The sequence below is a fragment of the Leptonychotes weddellii genome, chromosome 16 (assembly GCF_054177405.1).
Source record: "Leptonychotes weddellii isolate Sample4059 chromosome 16, ASM5417740v2, whole genome shotgun sequence".
In the NCBI taxonomy this organism is placed as follows: Eukaryota; Metazoa; Chordata; class Mammalia; order Carnivora; family Phocidae; genus Leptonychotes; species Leptonychotes weddellii.
The window spans coordinates 41597921-41622881 of record NC_138384.1 but is presented as its reverse complement, the minus strand read 5'-3'; the positions used below and the strand labels follow the sequence as shown (position 1 = coordinate 41622881).

General features: G+C 57.2%; 2 protein-coding genes across 5 annotated transcripts; one reads left to right on the top strand and one right to left on the bottom strand.

Moving 5' to 3' along the window:
* Positions 1-6: 6 nt before the first annotated feature.
* BCKDHA (branched chain keto acid dehydrogenase E1 subunit alpha) lies at positions 7-14925 on the bottom strand. 2 transcript variants are annotated; one of them, XM_081806950.1, is made up of 4 exons: positions 14666-14817; positions 6286-6468; positions 6092-6178; positions 1765-2444 (listed from the first exon to the last, which is right to left on the bottom strand). In XM_081806950.1, the coding sequence occupies exons 1-4, from the start codon at positions 14771-14773 to the stop codon at positions 1893-1895; spliced, it is 930 nt and encodes a 309-aa protein (XP_081663076.1). In that variant the 5' UTR covers positions 14774-14817; the 3' UTR covers positions 1765-1892. The 2 variants fall into 2 exon arrangements, with proteins under 2 accessions (XP_081663077.1, XP_081663076.1); XM_081806951.1 differs by lacking the exon at positions 6286-6468 and having other exon boundaries at positions 7-2444; positions 14666-14925.
* Positions 14926-15200: 275 nt separating this feature from the next.
* Positions 15201-24387, top strand: EXOSC5 (exosome component 5). 3 transcript variants are annotated; one of them, XR_014140929.1, is made up of 7 exons: positions 15201-15421; positions 20050-20163; positions 20679-20800; positions 21935-22075; positions 22953-23065; positions 23189-23278; positions 24205-24387. XR_014140929.1 is itself a non-coding variant. In XM_081806948.1 (6 exons), the coding sequence occupies exons 1-6, from the start codon at positions 15274-15276 to the stop codon at positions 24295-24297; spliced, it is 708 nt and encodes a 235-aa protein (XP_081663074.1). In that variant the 5' UTR covers positions 15203-15273; the 3' UTR covers positions 24298-24387. The 3 variants fall into 3 exon arrangements, 2 of the variants coding, with proteins under 2 accessions (XP_030877455.1, XP_081663074.1); XM_081806948.1 differs by lacking the exon at positions 22953-23065 and having other exon boundaries at positions 15203-15421; XM_031021595.2 differs by lacking the exons at positions 22953-23065; positions 24205-24387 and having other exon boundaries at positions 15202-15421; positions 23189-24192.
* The last annotated feature ends 574 nt before the right edge of the window (positions 24388-24961 follow it).

Genomic DNA, 24961 nt, shown 5'->3' with positions numbered 1-24961 from the left:
CGCCCCCTGAAAAGGAGGACAATCGAAACGCCCACACCTGAGGGGCCGCACTGGGGGTTCAAGGACGCCCATGGAAGCACCCAGAACCTGAGCAATGCAGAGGGGCAGCTGGCTGGTGCAGGCATTTCCAAATCTCTGCTTTATTAGAGAACTTTCTTCACGTGATGACGTAACGGGGGTCACACTGCACAGAAGACACATTTTGCACGGGCTGTGCACACGTTCCCCGAATGACTGCAATGTGAATATAACGTTTGGTGCCAGGCGCCTTTATTCTGAGCACTTTCCAGAGATTAACTTGATTAATCCTCACAACGACCCCCCAAGGGAGGGGGATTATTCTCCCCATTGGCAGATGAGAAAACTGAGGTAGGAGAGCTCCCAGAGCCGGCTCGAGGTCACACTGTGAGGTGGTGGGCTGGGCTGTGGGGGCCACGCAAAGCTCACCCTTCACGGCTGAGGCTGCAGCAGGGCGGTGGGGCTGGGGGAGAGTGTTCCCCGGCTAACGGGTTCCACCGCCGAGACCCCCGCACATGGTGAGCGCTGCCTGGACAATCGGCCCCGAGCACGCACCTGAAGTGGGAGTTGGGGTGAGGGGCGCGGGGCGTGACGTCAGCCTTCGCCTTTCATAGAACTAGACGTGGGATTTCCTGTCGGGCGACACAGACTCACACACGGAGTGGCCACGCCGTACATAACACAGAGCACAGAGGAGGTGCTGCGCTCGAAGCGGGAAAGGGGGGTTTCCTCACGGTGCAGTGTGTGGTCTAGCACGTGAGAATGGCAGGCAGGGCCAGGAGTCCTGGGCCCAGGCCCCAGGTGGCTCTGACTCGCCCCAGGAAACCGCAGGCCCTGTGGGAACTACTGCTCTACATGGAAATGTGCTGCCTCTGAGCTCCCTTTGACAAGCGCCCCTTCCTGCTGGTGCCCCGGTCGGCACTCCACGGACATCCTTGGTTTATACCAAACGGCCCCACGTGGGCAGCACCACAGAGGGCTGATGCCAGGACCCCCTGCTCCACCCCTCAGGAGGCATGTAGCCTGGGCCCTGGCACGGAACCTTCTGGGCTGCCTGCCGCCTGGCTCAGACAGGAAACATGGCTGCTGGGAGGCTCCTTCCTCCAGTGGGGTCGTGGCAGGTGAAAGGAGGTAGCGCCCCCTCTGCTTCCAGCACTCAGAACAGCACCTTGGCCTTGAAGAGCTTGGCGGAGGGCGGCTATTTTTCTGAGCGCCCCCGTTCTCCTCACAGGAGGGGCCTGAGGTGAGCGGCTGCCTTGGCAAGGCCAGGCGCAGGTCTCCGCGGCGCCTTCCCCGCGGAGCGCACACCCCTCCCGTCTGCCCTGATGCGGGCTGCCTTTTGCAGGGGCCTCGGCGCGGAGGGCTCCCTCCAGCAGGGCGGCCAGGACCAGACCACCCCCAACACCCTCCCCACCCGGGGTTGGAGAGCCCGGTGGCTGCCCATGGCTCCAAGCCCCCCGCTCGTCCTGCCTGGAGTCCTCACCCGAGAGGCCCCTTCCGCAGAAAGAGCAAACCTGGCTGGGGCCGGGCGCACAGCCCAGTGTCTGGGGACACCCAATACACAGGGCGTCTGTCCCCCTAGAGTGCGGGGCATGGGGAGTCGGGTGCAGTGGGCACCCGCCTGCCCGGCCAGCCTGCCCCCTGCTGAAGAGAGAGCCCCCCCCCGCACATCACCTCCGACTCGGAGCACTTACCCGCTGCCGGGCCCTGTGCTGCGGGCTTTGCGTCCCCTGCCCCGTGACCCCCCTCCACAGCCTTTGGCCCCGTCACTCCTGCCTGCTTCACGCCCATCTCCGACCCTCTGGTCCTGTCACTCCCTCACTCAGAAGGGGCCGCCCCGGCTGCCCCTGCCAGGCCCTGTTTGCTCTGCTCCCTCACGGGCACAGCGCCCGGAGAGGCCAGGACAGGGGTCCCCGTGCGGGCCCACGGGGGGCCAGGCCCGCCCTGACCGCATGCTGCCACAGCACTCCCAGGGCAGGGGGCACGGCGCCATCATCAGCTCCGTGGCCGAGGCCAGAAAACTGAGGCTCACAGAAGAGAAGCACCTTGCCCTGAATGTGACAGCCGGCAGAGCACAGAGCGACCCCGAGCACAGGCTCTGCCCTACCACCCCCCACCTGCCGGGCCTCCAGACGGAGGAAGCCCACCGCCACACACCCCCGGCCCCGGCTTGGCTCTTCCTTGCTCGGAAAGCTCTTCCCAGCAGAGCACGCCGGGTAGCTAACGCGGGCCTCTCGCCTTCCCGCCCTGGGGGACTGGGCCTGACCTGCCCCCACGGGGACCGCAGACACAGGCCGCACCAGCAGGGCAGACATACCTGCCTCCCGGTACTGGCCGAACACCAGGTCCGTGTTGTCCAGCGCCGCTGCGCTCCCCACGTGCGTCCCCTCCTCGCCGTAGTTGGTCATGTAGAAGGAGATCCGGCCCTGGGGGTGCGGGAGGGCCCAGGGGCCCGGGATCCGTTATGCTGGGCAATGACAGGGAACCATCCGGATAACTGGCCAGCTTCTGGAGACGTCATTCATCACCATACACACGTCCCGGGCCAGGCCAGGCCGGGCTTCCCGCCTCCACGGAGGAACTGCCAGGTCGGTGAGAGCCAAGCGCAGGGGCTGTGTGATGGGAGGCCGACGTGCGTGCCCGGCCCACCCGAGGGGCGGCAGGGAGAAATGCCTGGGCCGGGCACAGCTGGGGGTAGATGCAGGTTTCCAGGCAGAGGGAATAGTCAAGACCACGAGGCCAGAATGTGGGAGGGGTGGGGACAGACAAGGCAGGAGAGGCAGGACCCAGTGAGGCAGTGAATGAATGACACACCGGGACTTTACCTTGAGAACTGCACCCATGGCTCTCCTCAGAGCAACATTTTAGAAACAGCTCTATGGTTGTCTTGTGGGAAATGGATGGTGGAGACAGGACTGGATGCAGCCCACCAGGCAAGAGGGGGTGGTGGCCAGGCCTGGTCGTGGCAGGAGACAGGCAGGGGAGCGGAGGGGAGAGCACCAAGGGAGCGGCAGACCCTTGCTGGCGGGCCACACCGGCGCCCCGGCCGACTCCCTTCTCCTGAGCCCCCCCCCAATTCTAGAGCCTGGAAAAGCCAAACATTCTCCCAATCTCCCTTATAGCCAGAGGTGGCCGCAGATACAGTTCTAGCCAGAGACTTAAGTGGAAGTCTGCTTTTGCTTTCCTGACAAAAGAGAGGAGTGTAACAGGCGCCAGCCCTTCTTCTGCCTGGCACACCGCTGGGAGGCTGGACCAGTGGCAGCCATCTTGCGAAAATGAGGCAACACATGTGGGATGAAAGCCAACTCGCCCACGATGGTGAAGCAGGAAGGTAGGAAGTCTGGGCTCCTGGCGTGGTGCTGAGCAGCAGAATGGATTTCTAACTAAACCCGTAGGGACAAAGTAAATAAGATGGGAGAAAGTGATACGAGGGGGAGAACAGAAACAGGGAGGAGATGCAGGTCTCCAGCTTGGGCAGTGGGCGGACAGTAGCACCCTCCGCTGAGAAATGGCCTAAGGGAGGAAGACACTGAGGTCAAGTCTGGACAGGCTGAATTTGGTGTGGGACACCCAAGGCAAGAAGCCAAGTAGATCTGGGGCTAAGAGGTGAAGTCTGGCTGGAGATTTGGGGCACCCCTGGCACAGGGCCAGAACTAAGCTCCCCAGCACCATGTGTAAAGTGAGAGAGCTCGGGTCAGTATCTGACGGACGCCCCCTGCCCAGTCCTCATGTGTTCTGCAGTCCAGGCTTTCTGTCGTGGTGGGAGAACTAGATGAATAAAGCTTTCTTCTAAGTGGGGAGCCAATTAAAAGTTAATTGACCTCCCACAGCCACGTGGGCAGATGCTGGGTGCTCAAGGCCTGGGAGGGCTGTCGAGGGTGGTGCGGGGAGGAGCCTGAGTGCCTTCCCACCCAGGAAACAGGACCTGGCAGGAGGCAGAGGTCGCTGGTTGCCTACCCCGTATCCTACCCCTCTTCCTGCTTGCTAACTGAGATCCCATTCCATAGGCAGCAACTGCCTGGATGGAAAGACCACATTTCGGCCTCCCTTGCAGCTGGGAGCGACCTATGCAATGTCAGATGCTACTGGGTGGGGCTGCCTGCAAAGGTCTAGAAAGGTGGGTATGAGGAGATAGCTGGGACATACCATGTCTGACCTGCCACCTTCCTTCCGCTTCCTGCCTGGAATGAGGTGTGATGGAGGGAGCTCCAGCAGCCATTTGGCTCATGAAGGGCCCTCAAGGCGAGAAGCCAAAGCTGGGTATCCAGTGACATTGTGGTGCCACCATGCCAGCCCCAAACCCCGTTTTCAGATTTCTTTTATGCAAGATAAAAACCCTCCTAATCTGTTTAAGCTACTGCATTTGTTTCTGTTAGGATTTGGGGTGGGGGGTGCTTTGGGGGAGGTCTGTTACTTACAGCTAAACAGAAGCCTAGCTAATATAAGCTGAGCCTTGACACATGAGCTGATCTTACTGAGGCCTCCTCTGTGGCAGCCAGCGGACAAGGGACTTTCTGTGCTGGGCCTCAGCAGAATTCCTACCCCTAACCTTGCTTTCCTCACTTCTTAGCATACTGAAGAAACTGAGACAAAGCCAGGAAAAATCGCTGCCCAAAGTCACAGCTGTGATTGGACCCACAGCCGCTGGATTCCAAAGCCCCTATCTGCACAGCCAACACAGGCAGGAAGGAGCCCAGGCATGTTGAGAGGGTGGGAGGGGTGGCCTGGCCTGGTGGTAAGGCTGCGGAGAGCCGAGGCCACAGGGGAACAGGAGACAGAGGAAGAGGAAGGGCCTGGCCTGCCCCTGTGGGCTGCGGGAGCCAAGGAAGTTTCTGGGCAAGTTTCAGAGTGGAGGCACTACCCTAACTTGGAAAACCCACACATAGTGCCCTGTGGGTGGGAGTCTGCTCAGTACTGTCCCGTAGGCCAGGGGGCCTCATGCTTTAGTCCACAGGGGGATGGCCTGGGGGCTCTATTCTTAAGCCCATCCCTACTCCTGACCCAACAGGTGCAGTGGGCACCCAAGGGCCCACTGCCCAACATACTTCCCCCCTTTCCCACAGGAACCCTGGGCCTTGGGAGGGACGGATTCCACGGCTCCCTTGGATCCTGGGGATGGGCACATGGTCCTCGTGGCCAGGGGCTAGCTCAAGGCGGGGCCTGTGACCAAAGCCCAGACGGCGAGCATTAGCCCCAGCCTTCTGCTGGAACGTCAGGGAGCAGACATTCTCTTTCCACTGCTAAGCAGAAAGGACAGTCATCGTGAGGCTGGCAGGGTTACGATAAACACCAGCATCACTCTTCCTAAGGCCATGACACATGCCACCGAAGTCCTTAAGGCAACCCCACGAACGGAGTACAGACAAGAAAACGGAAGACCTGACAGATGAAGCGACTGCCCCAGGACATAGCTACAAAGTGGCAGAATGAAGACTTTGGTTGTAAAGTCCTGCTCCAGAGCCCGTATCCTGATCCCTTCTCTGCCATCTGTCCACGAGCCTAGACCTGCCAGAGACCACTGCTGTCTGGGAATGAAGGACGCTGAGACAGGAGAAAAGACACTCGGACAGAGAAACAGGTCTGATAACACTAAGCCCCTGGGATCCAGCCATGCCTGAAACTGGACCCTCCGGATGTGATGTTATTTGAGTCCAAAAATTGCTCCTTGTGGACGCTGCTCGGACCGGGTCTCTGCCCGCTGACATGAACACGGCCGAGGCTCAAAGCCCATCTGACACAGGTGCCCCAGGAAGCCCAGAGGGGCACCCCGTTTCTCAGGACCGTGAGCTCCCAAGGGGAAGGCCCGTCAGATCTTCCTGCCCGTCCACCCCCGACACAGCCATGCCCCCAACCGGGAGCACAGGAGGATCTGATCCATCCTCCTGCTCTTGGGCAGCACCCTTCCCACACTCTTCCTCCATAGCACCGAGAGAACCCCAAGAGTCCTCGGACTCTGAGGACCCCGAGACAAAGGATCTCCATCCCACCCTCTCCTCCTTAGGAGTCATCTTCTGGCTCGAACACAGGCAGGGTGACCTCAGGGAACCCCCCTTCCCAGCCCGAGGCCACGCACCTGTCGCTGGGACTCATAGAGGATGCGGTCCATGGTGTTGAGCAGAGTCATGCTCTTGTAAAACTTGAGCACCTTCTCCTGGGGCAGCTGTGGACAGAGGCACAGACAGACATGGGGCAGTTGGGACCAGAGAGGAGACGGACAAGGGGCCCGGGCGTGAGAGACACAATGGGGGTAAGGTGGGGGCCTCTCACGTGGGGATCCTCGCTGGGGTTGATGATCTGGCCCTGGCGATCCATGACACGGTAGACGGGGATCCCAGAGATGACATTGGGCTGGATGAATTCTAGCTTGTCTACAAACTCCGCCGAGGCCCCTGGGAACTGGGGCTTGTCATCCAGGGACGGGAAGTGCTGCTGCGCCTGTCTCTGGGGGAGCTGGGGAGAGAGCAGGGTGGGGGTGGGGGTTCTCATGTCCAGAGCAGCAGAGGGTTCCCTGGCTCGACCTCACAGCGCCAGGCAGGATGGCCTGGTAGTTAAGCCCCCGGGGCCCCAGAGGGCCCTGACACACCGGTTACGGATCCCAGCTCCACCACTTTCTTGATGTGTGACCTTAGGCAAGTTACCAGACTCCTTTGTGTCTCCATTCCTCATCTGTAAAATTGGGGGGAAGATACTATCTATCCCACAGGGCAGCTGTAAAGACTCAGCAGAGGGGCAGTCGGCTCAGGAACCGGTAGCTGTTCTATCAGGGCCTGGCCGCTTCACCCTGGCATTCAAGGCCTCTCCAGTCTGGCCAGACACCCTCTCTCTCCACTGGAGAGCCCACCTGCCCCCCGTGCCCTCGAGTCCGGCCGGATGGGCTCTCCAGTGGCCCCACACAACCAGGGCAGCCACCCAGAATCAAGGGAGTCTGTGAGCTCTTAGGTGTCAGCCTGCCTGGGTTCAAATCCCTTGCGAGGTGACCAGAGGAAAGTGACTTCCCCTCCGCCAGACTCTCCTTCATCATCTGTAAAAGGGAGACCACCTCATGGAAGTGTCGTGAGGCTTAAATGGGATCCTGCACATAGAAATGGTTAGCAGAGTACTTGGAAGTCATACAGCAAACACTCAGGAAAGGTCAACTGTCACTTCTGCCACCACATGGCTGCGCCCATCTCTTTACTAGAATGTCTGCTCCCCCACCCCCACCCCCAGGGAAACTTCCCCGCTTCGATGGCCTCTGCGCTCCAGTCCTAACCCCCACCCCTCCAGGCCCAGACTGACTCCTTCAACAAATATTTGAGCACCTGCTTTGTTCTGAGCCCTGTGCTGGGTTCTGGGGACCTAAGAGAAGCAAGACATCTGTCACTGCGGCCCAGCGGGGAAGCCGGCTGCTGAGCAAGTATGGCTGAGGCTGGGGCTGATCTGTCTTTGCCCAAGAGAAGCCTTGAGCACGGGAGAGTGGGAAGGAGCCAGGCTTCTCTGAGGAAGCATCCTGAGAGCTGAGAGCTGAGAGCCGGAGGGCAGCCGGGTGTCAGGGAAGGAGCCCCGGAGGCTGGGGTCAAAGAACACGCCAAAGGCAGAAAGCGAGGGACGGGATGTCACTCGCGGAGCCTGGAAGAAGTTGAGTGGCTGGAGAGCCCTGTGGGGGGCATGGCACCTCCTCAGCTGGCAGGGAAAGCCCGGGAAAAGACCACTGGGCAGGCTCCGGGCGCCACAGGATGCACGCCAACCCCATTTCTCAGCCTTGACCTGGTCTCAGCACTGCCCTGCTCCCCTCTATCCAGCACTTGCCAGCCACCGGCGGAGCTCTGTACCCACAGTCTCACTGGGTCCTCAGAGGGTGTCTGAGGCACAGACCACCTACTATGGCCCCTGAGGAGGGAGGAAGCGGAGATACTGGGTGGGGGGGGGAGGGAATCACCTGCACCACAGCTAAAAATAGGTCAGTCAGGATGGGGCTTCCAACGCAGACCCCAAAGCCCTGCACCTCACCCCAACTGCCATGACTGACCCAGCCCCCCAGCTACAGCTCCCTTCCCGTGGCTGCCGGTGATGGTGGCTTCGCTTCCAGAGGAGCTCAAGCACAGCCGGCGGGCTCAGGTGTGTGCCCCACTTCCCCCGTCAAATTGCCCAGCAGAGCGCCGAGCATCCGGGGGGGAGCCGAGCACTGGGGCATTTATCTGCGCTTGTGGCTGTGAGAAAATAAAGGAAATGACACTCCCCACGGCAGGGCAGGTCCAGGCCTGACCACGGCTTCTCCTGCTTGCGAGGGAAGCCGCCAACTCCGGCCGCCCGCGCCCCCCCCCCAAGAGCACCCACACCGGCCAGACCTTTCCATCCCCCCCGGAGGATCAGCGGTCTGTGTCTGCCTCCGGCACAGATCACAAGCTCGGGGAAGGCAGTGTTGGTTCACACAGCAGGCACTCGGCAGCCCATCACTGAAGGGACGGAGGGATGAGCACTTGGGTTCACTGGCCTTGGAGGCCGATGATGTGGGTGCCAGGATCTGAGCTCCCCGCAGGGCTCTTTGCAAAATGCCCTGTCCCCGTGAATTTCCTCATCTGTAGAAAGGCCGCAGAGGGCTGTTGCAGAAAGTTCCTGCCATGAGGCACACAAAGGGCTCAGCACAGGGATGGGAACACTGTTTATAAGCTCAAAACTTGGTAGAAAGGGAAACCACCCCAAAATCTCGGACGGGTAGGAAACAGGAAGCAGAAAATGGCTGGCCCTTTGGAAAGAGGAGAGGGAAGAGCTGGGGAGAAGGTCTGGCAGCAGGGCAACCCCAGACGGTAACAGCAAACCGTGGACAGGCCGGCTGGGGGTTTGGGGCCGGCAGGGGGCAGAGGACAAGGTCACAGGGCTGAGAACAGACTGGGCTGTCAGGACAGGACTCTGCCTGCCTCCGGACGATGGACAGCTGCCATCGGGGCACCCTGGCACACCCCACACTGGCCTCCGGCCTTGCGGGGCAGGGGGGGCTTCCTTCCTAGGCCCGTGGAGATGCTGGGGTCTGGACCCCAGAGCTACTGTGTGTGGACTGGGTGAGCGGCTGGGCGGAGGAAATGTCGGGGGGGGGGGTAGAATAGCCCAAGGAAGGATGTGACTCCACCCTCTTTTTCTTCAGAATATGGTGGGGGGTGGGGATGGGTTTGTCGTGGTGGCCGGTAACTTACAATGGCAGAGGCTATAGAGATCTACACAAAGCCTTGCTCTGACCACACAGGAAACAGAGAGGCCTGCTCTGGAGGGTCTGGTCCACCCAGCAGGCACTGGGGTGCCTGCCCCCCTGTGGAGCCACTCCCTCTGGCCCTGAGGTTAAGGTTAAGACTCCCCACAGAGTAGACTCCAGCCTCCAGGCTGTATAAGGAGAGCTCCCTGAGCCTGTTTCCTCCCCCAGAAGCAGTGGCAGGACTACCTATCTCCCGGGGCATCACAGGGACGAGTTCAGAGCGCTCAGCCCAGGGCCCGGCACACAGAACAATCCGCAAACACGAGCAGCTGATGTATTTGATGATCATTACTGTCCAGCAGGAAGCTACTGAATGGAGCCATGCCGGGCCCTGAAGTGCCTGGAGAGGAGAGGGAGGGCCGGGTGACGAACACCGAACACGCAGGGTACAGACTGGGGCAGGACCACCAGATGGTTACCCAGGATGAGAGACTCCGGGCTAAACAGTTCTGTCCCGGCTCTGTCCCGGCTCTGTCCCTTTCCGGCAGCGCCACCACGTCACCCTGAACTGGTGTCCCCTTGTGGAAAGGATGAGGATTGCCATTCCACAGGCCTGGGGTGAGGAGGGTACAAAGCACCTGCTATGGCTCGAGGGGGAACTTTTGTGGCCAGGGTCAGAGGGAACGCGAGGAAAAGCTCTCTGGAGGAGGGGGAGTTACGCCGAGGCCTGCTGGACCAGCAGGGGTGAGGCAGGCAGAGGCTAGGGGGAAGAAAGCGCCAGTCCCGGGGAACTACCAAGGCCAAGGCAAGAAGAGAGAGCCTGGGGCCCAGCGAGGCCACGGCATGTTAGTAAGGAGCGCAAACTCGGTGCCACACAAAGCACCTCCTCTCTGCCTCTGTGCTCTCTGAACCCCATGAGGCAGGCACTGCTGTCTCGCTTTGGTAAAACAGAGCTGGCCCTGAGGCTCGGGTGGGGGGGGGCGGGAGTGACTTGTCCTGGGGCAGGGAGATCATGAGTGATGTCAGCACACGAAGCCAGGCAGCCTGACTACAGCTGTCCCAAAAAAGGTGGGGTCCAGCCGTGGACGGTTTTGGGGATGGTGCCAGTGGGCTGAGTCCTCTGCATCTAAGACAGCGAGGGCCACAGAAGCCAGGGGCTCTGGCAAGCACGATGCGGCCCGGGGCAGTGCTAGTGGGCAGTCCCGAGGGAGGACACCCTTCCCCTGACTGCACGTTTACTGGCCCTGGAGAAAAACTGCAACCCACACTTCTTGAGACCTTACTCAGTACTTGGGATACGTGGTAAGTGCCTCCTAAAGACCATTTCCTTTCATCTTCACGTCTCTCTGAGGGAAGTGTTACTGCTGTCCCCATTTTACAGATGGACACAGGGCGGGGGGGTCAGGAATGGTTGTCCGAGGAAGTGGCCTGTCACCTGACACCTAAAGGACCATATTCCTACAAAGGCCACCAGATGTAAGGAACTCACCCAAGGGAGGGGTAAAAGGGCCGGTGGGGCTGAAGCGCAGGGAGGGAAGGGCACGGTGGGGGCTGAGGCCAGCCCCTCTATCCCAGCTTCTCACCAGCCCCGAAGGCCCCAGGCAGAAGCTGCTGATACACGCCAAGACCAGACCGAGCACGATGTTGCAAGACTTGAACCGAAGCCCTAGCGCTTCTCCTAGCAGCCTGGTACTATGGCGAGAAACTGGGCTTTAGAGTCCAGAACTCCGAGGTCAGACCTCACCTCCCTGGGCCTCGGTTTCCCCACTCGTGATAGGAGAAAACTGCCGGTCCCTATTATTGTGGCTATATTAGACAGAATAATGGAGTGAACTGGTAGCATAACTCGTAAGTGCTTCCTAACGTGAAAAACGAGGCCTCGTACCTTAAGACACTAGCCAAGAGGGAGATGGACCCATACGGTGAGGAGACAAGCAATGACCATCTCCATTCATCCCTCAACACACATTGGGCACCGCCACTTGGAGATAGTGCACGGGGCGCTGGGGCACTGCGGTCCCCAACGGGCTGCCCCTGACAGCTGGGTCAGAAAAACATCACTGATGATCCACACACACAGCTCTGTCCCAGAGGAGAGACTCCACTCACCCCACCTGCTAGGCTCAGAGAAGTGAAGTGACTTGGCTGGGGTCCCTCTTGCTTCTTGGGGTGGTGGCTGAGAAACCAGCTCAGGACTCCCTGACAATTAAATTTCCTTTCTCCTCTTCTCCCTGAGCACTAAAACATCTGCTCTCACCTGGGCGGGGAGGGACGGAGAATCAGACAAAGGCCTCCTGAGCAACAGGGCTTTCAGTCAAGAACATGGTGAAAGGAGAGGCAAGCAGGCAGAGATGAAGTCAGGCAGCCCCAGCCTTTTCCCCAACCCCGCCTGCTCCAACAACCCATCCGTCAGCTACAACACAGCCTCTCAACCTTCCCCCAAAGCACTATCTCTAGGCTCGGCCTTAATGCGCTGAAACTGCACCATCCAATATGGCAGCCACCAGCCACTCGTGGCTATTTAAACTTATTGAAATTAAATAAAATGAAAACTTCAGTTCCTGGGCCATACTAACCACACTGAGAGCTCAGTAGCCATGTGTAGTCAAGTGGCTACCGTACTGGGCTGCACAGATCTAGAAGACCATCATCATCACAAAATGTTCCACAGATCCTGGTCTACAATCTTTGACTAGGGGTGCCTGGGTGGCTCAGTCAATCAAGCGTCTGCCTTCAGCTCAGGTCATGATCCCGGGGTCCTGGGATCCAGCCCTGCGTCAGCCTCCCTGCTCAATGGGCTCAGCAGGGAATCTGCTTCTCCCTCTCCCTCCCCCCACCCGCTCATGCACGAGCACACGCTCTCAAAAAAATAAATAAAATCTTTAAAAGTACTGTTTAAAATCTTTTTTGACTAAATCCCACCACTCCTTCCCTTAACTCAAAAAAATCTCCTTTTTAATCTTAGAAAAAACAAGTGGGAGAGGGGTGCCGCGTTGGCTCAGTTGGTAGAGCATGCGACTCTTGATTTCTGAGTTATGAGTTCAAGCCCCACACTGGGTGTATAAATTACTTCAAAAATATAAAATCTTTAAAAAAAATTGGAGTAATAAAAGTGGGAAGAGAAAGCAAGGACTATAAAAAATATATAAACTTAGGGACGCTTGGGTGGCTCAGTTGGTTAAGCGTCTGCCTTTGGCTCAGGTCATGATCCTGGAGTCCCAGGATCGAGTCCCACATCGGGCTCTCTGCTCAGTGAGGAGCCTGCTTCTCCCTCTGCCTGCCGCTTCCCCTGCTCGTGCTCGCGCGCGCCACTCTCTCTGTCAAATATATAAATAAAATCTTAAAAAAAAAAAAAAAACCATATATATATATATATAAACTTAAAAATACACAAAAGGTAAATACCCTGAAAAACCCCCTCCAAAAAAATCCCCCCATCCCATCACCCACCAAAAAAAATTAAGGAGGGGAGTCAAGAGAGAAAAGCAGCAGGGAGACTGAGCCTGGAAGGAAGGATTTAATCAGCCATAAATGACCTCTCCCTACTTTCTGCCCCAGTCCTGCCCACCTCCCGCCCCACAGGCCCAGCCAATGGACTCTTGGGACTGGAATCAGCCACGCAGGATCTGATTGCTCCAAAAAAAGCTACAAACAACAGCCCAAAGGCAGGAAGCTGCCCCACCCCCAGCCTGCTCCAGCAACCATTTACACAATTACCTGCTTTAAGGTGACTCCTTTTCCTATCTATGTCCCCTCCCCCTCACACCTGGCCCATCCTCTTCATTCTCCTCCCCTGCTTCTCTCCCTATCTAGAGTGTCTTCCCACCAATTCTACCTTCCTCTCCTAATGGATTAGGGATCAGAGGGTCAGACCCAACCTCACAAGACCTGGACAGTTTTCCCTCCAAGGGCCCTCACCAATCCAGGTCCTGCCAAGGTCACCTCCTTTCTTCTGATCTCCAAGGTCAGTTTCTGTCCCTTCCCTCCACCCTCACTTTCCTATTGCCCTTATTAAATACCAGGTCCAGTTCTCAGCACTTTACATTTTTTATTTTTACTACAATCCTACAAGGTGGTCAGTTAGCATTTTAGAAAGAGGGAAATGCACCCCTCTGTAGAGGTCGAGAGGAGCAGTCCTTTGCCCAAGGCCACACAGCTGAAAAGCAGCAGTTTAGGAATATGAATTCACCTTCCAAAACACTACTCTCTGATCTATAAAATTTCAGTTCATGACTCTTCCGCAGCCCAATGCCTCTCTCCCTCTAATCGGAACTTCCAGCTAGACTTCTGCTGTGTGAACTTAAACTGTTAGCAGCATCAACGCAAGGGGATTCTGACCCTTTTGATCCCTTTTGATAAGAATTAAGCATTTCTCGGGGGCCCCTAGGTGGCTCAGTGGGTTAAGCATCTGCCTCAGGTTAAGCGTCTGCCTTCGGCTCAGGTCATGATCCCGGAGTCCTGGGATGAGCCCAACATCCGGCTCCCGGCTCAGCAGAGTCCACTTCTCCTTCTGCCCCTCACTCACCCTGCTCACGCTCTCTCTCTCGCTCTCACATAAATAAATAAATAAAATCTTTATTTTTTTATTTTTAAGATTTTATTTATTTATTTTTGCGAGAAAGAGGGAGTGCGAGAGAGAGCATGAGCTGAGGGAGAGGCAGATGGAGAGGGAGAGGCAGACTCCCCGCCGAGCAGGGAGCCCAACGCCGGCAGGATCCTGGGATCCTGGGATCGTGACCTGAGCCGAAGGCAGACGCTCGACCGACTGAGCCACCCCAGCACCCCAAATAAATAAAATCTTAAAAAAAAAAAAGAAGAAGAAGAATTAGGCATTTCTCAAGTGTTACTCAGAAACGTGGGCAAGGTGGTGCCCTGTCTGGACCTCTCTCCCTCCTCTTTTCCCCAACAAAATTTTACTGATTATCTCCTCTGTTGAGTGACCAAAACATTAGACAAGGTCCCTGTTCTGACATTCGATCAGGGACACAGGATCAAACGACTTTGTTACGCAATTCATTTAAAATCAGAACAGTAGTAAAGGAACAAAAAAATGCAGGGCACTTTGAAAGCCCGCGTCGGAGAACCCGATCTCTTTTTTCTCCTTTTTGAAGGGGGAGGGGGGGCCTTTACCAAGAAGAAAGTCTCTCCTTCGTGCAGTTTCACTCTCCAATGCCTGCGAGGAAATGTCTCGCCTTCCTCCCGTGTCCCTCCACGCGGCCTCCCGTAGGGTTGAGTGGCAACTAAAGAGGAATCCCCTCCCTCTCTCCAAGTTGTCTCCCTCCCTCCGGGTCCACAAAGGAGCTGCCTCACTTCTCATTTCCTGAGGAAATGGAAGTTCTTCCCGACTGTCTTCTCCGATTAGTTCTCCCAGCCCCAGTCCCTTCTGTGACAGCCCTTCCTTCACTCCCTGCACAGACCCCACATCGGAAGACGGCGTTGACATCCTTACTCTCCCTCGGGGAAAACTCCCCAGGTACTCACAGATCTAGCCAGCCCCCGAGCCCCAGGCCGCCGCAGGAGCAGGAGGCCAGCCTGGCCCAAGCCTCGACTTGAGCCCCAGACCCTCGCTGCTGCAGCCGCCACCGCCATCTTGGCTAACAACCCCTCAGCACTCCGCCCCTCTCCTCGGCTAGACTGCGGGCTGCCCCTTTATGAACCTGATTGAAATGTTAGCACCGCCCTGCCAAGAAACCGCGAGTTACCAATCCTGCAGTCTCTAGGGCACGGGTATGGGTGGACCAAACAATCTAGCTTGCCAAAAATCACTCTGATCGCCTCATCTTCGTTGTTTCTGTAACAGGCAAAGAAGAGGACAACCTAACCGGAGCCTCAGGGCTTTAGGGCCAGGGGGCCTCGGGTAGGACGAGCTCATGCCAAGGCCCGCCCCCTCATCTCTACTCTCCAATGGCATTCCTGGATTTGCGAGGCGGGAGTGGGAGGGGCCAGATTGTTAGTAAACGCGGAGCCACGTGCGGGCGCGGGTCCTGGCGCCCCGGAGCGGCGCGTGCGCACTGGATACGCAGCCAGTACGCAGGCGCGCGCTTTAGGGCGGAAGCGAGAGTCCGCGGCTGCACGTGGGGTCTGGGGCGATGGATGGGGCGATGCTGCCTGACGCCAAGATCCGCACTGAGTCCGGAACAGAGTCCGGCCCACGGGGCCCGGGCTGCAGCCTCCGGCACTTTGCGTGTGAACAGAACCTGCTCTCCCGGCCTGACGGCTCTGCCTCTTTCCTGCAAGGTAAGAACTTAACCTACGTAAATACTGCGCGGGCCATGTTCGCCACGTTGTATTTGTTTTAGAAGGATGTTACAGTGTACCTTGCAAAGGAGTGCCACTAGCTGATAAATGTTCCTCCTGGACTGTTGCAGTTCTTGCCCGGGGGGATGCTACCGGATGTGCCAGAATAACATATCTCTCCTTCCCGCCTGCAAGGGAGACGGTATCGCCAATCCTGTCAAATACTCAGATGAGAAAGGGGCAGACCTCCTCATAAGACCAAATACTCCAGAATAGAGAAGCGCTCCGCACCAAAGTAAATATCTCTCTTGACTAATTTCGTCTCCCGCCTCCCCCACGCACACGCAGGGTCCGTACACGCCAGGCTGAGGCGGACCTGTCCATATGCATAAATACCCTAGACTGGGGGCACCTGGGTGGCTCAGTCGTTAGGCGTCTGCCTTCCGCTAGGCTCGTGATCCCAGGATGCTGGGATCAAGCCCCACATAGGGCTCCCTGCTTCGCAGGAAGCCTGCTTCTCCCTCTCCCACTCCCCCTGTTTGTGTTCTCTCTCTTGCTCTGTCTCTCTCTGTCAAATAAATAAATAAAATTAAAAAAAAAAAAAATACCCTAGACTGGTGGATCACCACCACCGGCCTCATTACTCTTTGGACTGTGGCATGTCTTTTACCCAAGTAAATACTTTTCAGATTGAGAGTGATGTCCCCCTTCTTCCCCACAGATGCGGTAAATATCCCTTTGACTGTGATATACATCTCTCCATATGAGTCTCTCTCTAAGTTTGGGGCAGGTCTTCCCTATTGGGTAAATATCCCCTTGCCCTAGCCAAATGCATCTCAGACTAGACTCAACTCCCTGACCCAGGTAAACATTCCTCTCGAGATAGGCCTAAGGATCACCCCCATAAATGCTTCAGTCTCCTCACTAGGGTCATTACCTTCTACCCAGGTGCAAAACCTGTCTTCATTCGTTCCTTCATTGAACACCTATGTATTTGTGCTAAGCACTGTTCTGGGCATTGGGAATACGTTGATAAAAAACATTTTAATTCCTGACCTAACAGTTTACATTCTAGTTGGGCAGACAGACCAAAGATAACTAAGTAAAATATATAGGGAAATGCTGTGGAGAAAAATATAGTAGGGAATGGGGAATAGGGTGTGCCAGAGAGGATTGCACTTTTTTTTTTTTTTAAGATTTTATTTATTTTTGACAGAGAGTGTGTACAAGCAGGGGAAGCAGCAGACAGAGAGAGAGGGAGAAGCAGGCCTCCCGCTGAGCAGGGAGCCTGATGGGGGCTCGATCCCAGGACCCTGGGATCGTGACCTGAGCTGAAGGCAGACGCTTAACCATCTGAGCCACCCAGGGGCCCCAAGGATTGCACTCTTAACAGGATGGGCAGGAAAGGCCTTGATGAGATGGTAACATTTGAATAAAGACCTAAAGGTAAGGGAGCAAACCCTAAAGATAGCAGGAGGAAAAGCATACTGAGGGTGGAGAACGGGGGGGCAAAGGCTCTGAGGCAAGGACGTGCCTGGTATGTTTGAGGAGTAGTCTGCAGATGGTGTGGCTGGAGCAGTGAGGAAGCTGGAGAGAGGTAAGGAGGATGGCCTGTCATTTGAGGCCTAATGAATGAGCTGGGGGCCACTGCTCCCAAATTTTGCTCAGAGTGGTGACATGATCTGAATATATTTTAACAGACTCTCTCTGGCTGTGGGGTTGACTGTAGAGGTATGGGAGAGAAGGGGAGATGGTGGTGGCTCGGACCAGAGTGGAAGCAGTGGAGATGGTGAGATTCAGGGTGTATATTGACAGTAAGACTGAGGGCGCCTGGGTGGCTCAGTTGGTTAAGCGACTGCCTTCGGCTCAAGTCATGATCACAGGGTCCTGGGACCGAGCCCCACGTCAAGCTCCCTGCTCAGCGGGGAGCCTGCTTCTCCCTCTCCCTCTGCCTGCCGCTCTGCCTACTTATGCTCTCTCTCTATCTCTCTGTCAAATAAATAAATAAAATCTTTAAAAAAAAAAAAAAGAAAGAAAGTAAAACTGACAAAATCTGTAGGTGGCTCGGTGTTGGGGTGTGAAAAGGAGAGGGATAACAACCGAGGTGTTTTTCCCGAATCAGCTGTACTGGGAGAAGCTGAGGAGGTCAGTTTGGAACATTAAGTTTGCAGGGCCTGGTAGACATCACAGCGATCACATGGACAGGGCAGTAGGACATACAAGTCTGCAGTTCAGAAGAGAGACCCCATCTGGACATAAAATTTGGAATCCTCTGGCTATAGGTGGTATTTCAGCCACTGATTGGATGAAATCAAGAAAAGGCGTGTAGATGGGAAAGAGAAGACATCACAGGACTCAACCCTGGGTCCTCTAACCTGTGAGGAGCTAGGAAAAGAGAAAATAGCAGCTAGAAAGGTAGGAGGCAAACCAAGAGAGGGCACTGACCTGGGGCCTGGAGAAGTGTTTGAGATGTAAGGGCCCACCAGCTGCATCCATCCTCCAGACCTGTGACTGGACAGTCTGGACGTATGTCATCCATGACGCCATCAAGAGCTGCTCCGGTTGGGGCACCTGGGTGGCTCAGTCGTTGGGCGTCTGCCTTCGGCTCAGGTCATGATCCCAGGGTCCTGGGATCGAGCCCCACATCGGGCTCCCTACTCGGCGGGAAGCCTGCTTCTCCCTCTCCCACTCCCCCTGCTTGTGTTCCCTCTCTCGCTGTGTCTCTCTCTGTCAGATGAATAAATAAAATCTAAAAAAAAAAAAAGCTGCTCCGGTGGAGTGGTGGGGTCGGGGTGGAAAAGAAAAAGACAGCAAGTTAGAGACGTGTCTTTAGGAGCTTTGCTGTATGGGGATCAGATACATGGGGCAGGAGTTGAAGGTGGATGTGGGTCCAGAGAAGAGAGAATTGTGGGAGCCACGTCCTTGAGAAGGTGTCAGGGAGGGTCTCCCTAGGTTCATGGGGGCCCCAGGCAGCTCGTCCAGACTAACAAGAATGAAGACCACTGTGTGGATCTCATTCTGTCGGTGTGGTTAAGTTCCCCTCTGAGGGCAGATTCTCCGGGAGCCAAGAGAATCCCTCAGTTCTGCAGCTCCTCCTCCCCAACCCAGGAAAGGTGCCCTGACCCCGGGGACCTTCCCAGGTCCTCCCCAAGACTTAGCTCTTCTGCTCCATTCACATGCCTGGAGTTTCTTCGACGTCAGAAATATTGAGGAGGGTGGCCCCTCCCGTGTTCTAAAACTCCCAAACCCCAGGACCCCATGCAGACTCTGGAGAGTATGTCCCACCCGCTTCTGGCCTCGGCGTCTCTTAACGGGGTTGTTAAAAAAGCGGAGTCCGAGAATCCACCGCGCACCTGCCAAGGTTGGCCCCTCTGCAGTTGTAAGCACCGCGAAGATTCTGTGTGCAGGCCGGTGTTTTGAAGCTGTGCTCCCGCTCTGTGTTTCCCACTGCAGATTGTGGACCCAGCTGCACGCTGGAATGGCCCTCGGAGCTCGGATGCGCCCAGTGCCTGTTTCCCCGCCCCCGCAGTTGAATCGGAATCTCTGGGAGAGGGGGCTGGGCATCAGGATCTTCTCAAGCTCCCCAGTGATTCCAGTGTGCAGCCGGGCTTGAGAAACCACAGCTGCGTTCCGTAGTGTTTTTCTGTTTTTGTTTTTAAATGGAATAGAGTAGGGGCGCCGGGCTGGCTCCGTCCAAGGAGCATGTAACTCTTGATTCCAGGGTGCTGAGTTCGAGCCCCACGTGCGGTGTGGAGGTCACTTAAAAATCTTAAAAGTAAATAAGGAAAAGTAAATTAACTGGAATAGAGTAGAAAGCATCAGAGTGTGTTGGAGCAGTGACAGGAAGAGTTGTTTTGTGAGGCCTTTGTTCTGTTTACACACGCAGACATTTGCATGAGTGTGGAGCGGCGCCCATGCAATATATGTCTTATTGGGAGTTATGGAGAGAAAAGTTTGGAAGCCACTGGTGTAGTCCAGTCTCTTCATTTTGCAGAGGATAAAACTGAGGCCCAGAGAAGTGAGCACAATCAGCCAAGGTTACAGAGCCAGCAGGAGGCAGACAGGACTGGAAGCCAGGCTTCTTCTTCCCCCCCCCCTTTTTTTTTTTAAAGATTTCATTTATTTGACAGAGAAAGCACAAACGGGGGGAGCGGCAGGCAGAGGGAGAGGGAGAAGCAGACTCCCCTTTCTCAGGGGTCCCAACTCCTGCAGAGTTTGGGGACGTGAGCCTGAGGGAAGAGAGCCAGGTTGGAGGAAGCTTTGGAAGGAGCTGAGACCAACTGCAGTAAGGGGGAGGAAGGTTAGCTCTTGGGAAGAACTTTCTGTTCAAGTAAACAACAGCTAAAGTCAACAACTCCACACATGCCCCGCAGTGTCCTCAGTGTCTTATGATCGACACGATGGGCGAGGCGCCATTATCATCCCCATTTCACAGATGAGGAAGCATAAGCAGAGACGTGAGTGAAGCAGATGCTCAGAGAATCACTGCCAGCGAATGGTGGGCTGGACTGGGGCTGACGGGGGTGGGGAGGCCTGGCTGCTGGCCTGGTCCCCACACTCTCAGGGCGCTGCGCTGCCCCCCCCAGGAAAGCAAGATGTGCATGAGGCCTCCCCTGCTGTCTCCCCAGGGGATACATCGGTCCTGGCGGGCGTGTATGGGCCAGCCGAGGTGAAGGTCAGCAAAGAGATCTTCAACAAGGCCACCCTGGAGGTGATCCTGCGGCCGAAGATCGGGCTGCCTGGTAATTGGGCCCAGCAGGATCTCCAGCTTCTTCCTCACCGCTGTCCCCAGTGCCCCCTCCGCCCTCCCCCCCTCCCCAGCTCTTGGTGTCTCCTCCCCACCTTAGTCTGTCCTCCCTCACTCCTCTTTCCTGGCTCTATCCCTCCTCCTTTCCACTAACCTGGCGTTCCACTCATTTACATTCCATTCATTTACTCGCCCCCTCACTCCCGGGGCTGGGTACATGGGGATGGGAGTGGGCAGCAGCAGGGGACCAGGGAACTCTGGGGTTTTCCTCCTGCAAGAGGCTCCCTTGCTGGAGCCAGAGGGGGCAGGGGTGAGGTGGGTATCAGTCAGGCCCTGCCTCCTTCCCACTGGGGATCCTCTGTCATCCATGCAGGGTCCTGCGCCAACCCTGGCGGAGACAGCAGGCCCTTTCCAGAGGCCTTGGGTGGGGCATATGGAGGAAGGTGAGCCAGATGGAAGGGAAGAGGCTGACAACCCCACCCCACCCCACCCCACCCCTGATTTCCCCAGGCGTCGCGGAGAAGAGCCGGGAGCGGCTGATCAGGAACACGTGTGAAGCTGTGGTATTGGGAACACTGCACCCCCGCACCTCCATCACTGTGGTGCTGCAGGTCGTCAGCGATGCTGGCTCTGTATCCTTTCCCCTGGGCCGCCACCTCCAGGAAGTCCCTCAGAAGCTCCCAGATGGCCTCCCTTGCTCTGTTAGCCAGAAGGCCTCCAGACACTTGATAGTCACCCGCTTGTTGAAGAACAGAAGAGCAGACACTGCTTGAGGACTCACTGAGTGCCTGACACATATTAACTCACTTAATTCTCACAGCATAACAAATAGGTGCCACTTTTATAATCCCCGTGTTCCAAATGGGGAAACTAAGGCACAGCAAGGTCGGTTCCTATCTAGTGATCGGCAGAGCCAGGATTTGAGCCCAAGCCATCTGCTCCCAGAGCCCAAGGCCCCTGGCAGATGGGTGTTCTTGTGTCTTCATGTTTGCAGTGAGGAAGCAGGCCCCGAGAGGGAAAGTTGCTTGCCCAGGGTCACACAGCTGGAAGGCAGCAGAGAGAACTCATGCCCAGGCCTGACTGCCTGCAAAGCCTGTGCCGTTGACCTCCACTCTGCCCTGGCGCAATGCTAGGGGAGTCCTGAGCAGGCTGAGCAGTTGGGTCAGCAGCTTGGCCTAGAAAGACCCCTGTGGTTCGGTGAGAGGTTGGGGCTGAGAACCAGAAATGGGCGTTTCTAGAGGGGCTTCACAGAGCAGGAAACTGAAGCCCAGAAGGGAGGTGGAGTGGAGGGGCAGTGGCAGAGCTGGGACTGACTGACCCTAGAGCTGGACCCTTAGCCGCTGTGATGGGGCTGGGGGCAGAGACTAGAGGAAACTGAGCGAGGGCCGGCTGTCTGGCTCCAGGCCCGGGCTCGCTCCTCCCTCTGTCACCTGGTGGTGGCTGCCTCCACATGTGATTATGGGAGGTTCCTCCCCTCCCCGCCTTCAGTTTCCCTGAAAGTGCTTGGCACGTGCTTCAGGACAAATCTGTCGAGTATCATTATGACCCCTGATTGAGGCTCAGAGAGAGTAAGTCACTTGCTCAAGCTCACACAGCTGAGAGGTGGCAAAGGCGGGTCAGGAACCCAAGGCTGCTTGATTCCAGAACCACCTAGAAGCACTGTGCCCTCCCGCCTCCCCGTGGTCAGTTAGGGAAGTCTGGCCACAAGCGCTGGCGGGCCATCCCTGTGGTGGGAGCGCTTCTTAACCCCGCCCTGTGGCACCCAGCTCCTGGCCTGTTGCCTGAACGCCGCCTGCATGGCGTTGGTGGATGCAGGGGTGCCCATGCGGGCCCTCTTCTGTGGGGTCACCTGTGCTCTGAACTCTGACGGCACCCTCGTGCTGGATCCCACAGCCAAGCAAGAAAAGGTAGGTTTGAAGGCCGGGCTGGTGAACGGCTGCGAGCAGACACTGCCCCTCGCGGCCTCGCTTCCCCAAAACACTTGGCTCCTATCACATCGGTCCCAGCTGGCAAGCTCTGGTCTGTTCTTCAGGGCAGGTGCTAGAACCCCGGCTCAGACCCACTTAAGTTAAAAGGGAACGTATGGACCTTCGCTATGAAACTCAGAACAGAGGTCCAGCTAGACCCAGGGTCTCAAATACCATAAGGATTTCCTCGTCTGGCTTCTCAGCCTCTGCTGTCTTATGCACATTGGTTCCACTCGGTTCCATTCTCTAGCCAGCATCTTGCCCGAGCCTGTGATCAGCCCCTAGAGCTCCATGCTTTCCTCACCAGCTCAAGTTCACAGCACCCAGGGCTCTGGTTATTCCGAGATACTCACCCCGTCCTGTGATGGGCGCATCCCGTCAGGAAAGCCGAACCCACCTGAGGTATTTCAGACCAGATAGGGAATTTACTGCAGGAAATGGGTCATGATCGTGTTGGAAGAGCCAAAGGAGCAAACAGGAGGGAGGGCGATACCCAGACACTAACAGCCTGTAGGGAGCTCCCAGTCTGCGCTGTTGGGAGTCATAGGTGGGTCTGGACACACATGAGGCGTCCTGGCTTGGCCCTGGAGCCCCCCACGCCCCCAGCCTCCACGACATAGCCCCTGCTTCTGTCAGTGACGGCGGGATGTGGCCCTCCCTCCTTCAGCCTCACCCCCAGATTACCGGGGGCACCTAACTGGCCAGGGAGTCTGGGAAACAGTTTGCCAGCTTCCAGCCCTGGTGGGACAGAGCCGGGAAGGGGAGCAGGGGGCTGAGAGGTACCGGCTGATGACTGGCCGCGCGGCCGCCCCTACAGGCGGGAATACTGTGTCCGGAAGCCCCTGTTGGGACCATGTGGGTGGCATCGGGGCATGGGAAGCACTTCCACAGAAGGAAAGGCCAAGAGCATTGCCCAGGGAAGCAGGGGCGGTGCGTAGACAAAACACCTACACTTGGGAGTGCAGGCTGGGGGAAGGGCAGGTCCCCTCTTTGGGACTAGCTGAGGCTCTGCCCGAGGGGAGAGTCCAGGTGTCCTTCCTACCTCATCCCTAGGAGGCCCGGGCCATCCTGACCTTTGCGCTCGACAGCGTGGAACGGAAGCTGCTGATGTCCACCACCAAGGGGCTCTACTCCGATGCTGAGGTACCTGTGTGGAGATGGGGTGAGGGCCAGATCCCTCCTGGATGTGAGGTCTTGTTGGGACCCTGCAAGGTTGAAGGAGAGCCCCTTCCTTACGTCCCTTCTGTATGTAAAAGGCATTTTCAAACGTAGTAGGCACAGAAACCCTTGTGGGAATTTTTTTTTTTTTTAATTTTTTTTTTAAGATTTTATTTATTTGCGAGAGAGAATGAGAGACAGAGAGCATGAGAGGGAGGAGGGTCAGAGGGAGAAGCAGACTCCCTGCTTAAGGAGGGACTCGATCCCGGGACTCCAGGATCATGACCTGAGCCGGAGGCAGTCGCTTAACCAACTGAGCCACCCAGGCGCCCAGCCCTTGTGGGAATTTTAAAGGGAAGCCACAGTCATGAGAGCAGAGGGGAGAGAGCTCAGGTTGGGATCAGGACGTGAGGCACCTCCAGCTCAGAGCGGTGCGTTCCCAGAATCCCAGTGCTCTGGTCTCCGAGAGCACTTCCGACCCGTTCCTCCTATGAGCCTAGGAATGTGTGGTGCTCAGGAGCTGGGGTCCCAGATTCCACGGCTTCCAAGATGATCTGGCATCACAGGGCCTGTGGCTCAGAAATTCTAGATCTCCAGTTGGAGATGGGCCAGGTTCATGAGGCCTCTTCCAGGGGTCAGGATGCCTGCTCCCACCTGTCCACACTCCTGGAGCTGCCGGAATCAGACCCCCGAAGCCCTCCCCTTTTTCTCTGTTCCCTATCTAAGAAAGAGCCCACCAAGTGGGGAAGAAAGAAAGGCCTTTGAAATACTCCCCTGGCCACCTGCCCTACTTCAGGGGAGGCAGGAGGCCTGGGAGCTCCAGGAACCAGCCGGGGTCGGGGCAGGCTGTGGGGTCAGCCGGGCGGGAGCAGGGGAGGCCCCAGCACCACCAGCTCTCTCTCCGCCTCCAGCTCCAGCAGTGCCTGGCCACGGCCCAGGCTGCCTCGCAACACGTCTTCCGCTTCTACCGGGAATCGCTGCAGAGGCGTTACTCCAAGAGCTGAGACAAGCCGGGGCAGGGTGCCCCTCCCGCGGCTGCCGCCGCCCCCCACTACCTCCGCGGAAAATAAACCAGCAGCTGGCCTCGCCTCTCAGTCCCTGTGCACCCGGATGAGCTTGTGGGCCTGGGGGCACGGACCCACCTTGCCCCCCCCGAAAGCCTTTCCGACTGGGAAACCCCCCTTCTCCACCCGCCAGTCTGACCGATACCTGTGGGGCACCCGGGGTAAAGAATGACCCCCCCTCCAGGTCCCAGGTTCAAGGAGCAGCAGGGTGAGGAGCAAAGAAAATCAGCGTTTGTCAGGTGGTGGTAAATGCCATGAAGAAAGCGAAGAGCAGGGAGGGGGTTTGGGGAGGGCGAATTTAATACGTTAGTGAGGGACAGCTGCGGGGGGTGGGGTGGGGGGGTGCATCCGAGGGAAGCCCGGGAGGAGGCCTCCGGGAGGTGGGGCACCAGCAAGGCTTCCGTGTGGCTCTGGTGGTGGCTGGAGCAGAGCCAGATGGGTCGGGGAGGGAACGGGCACGGTGGTGAGGCCCTGCGGGTCTTAGCATCCCGGTCTTAGCCTGAAGAAACGGGCTCGGCAGCCAGTGAGCTGCCAGATGTCACCAGCGAGTCCGAGTCCAGCCCCAGAGCCTGTCACTGCTCAGAAAGGCTGGGGAGACACCAGC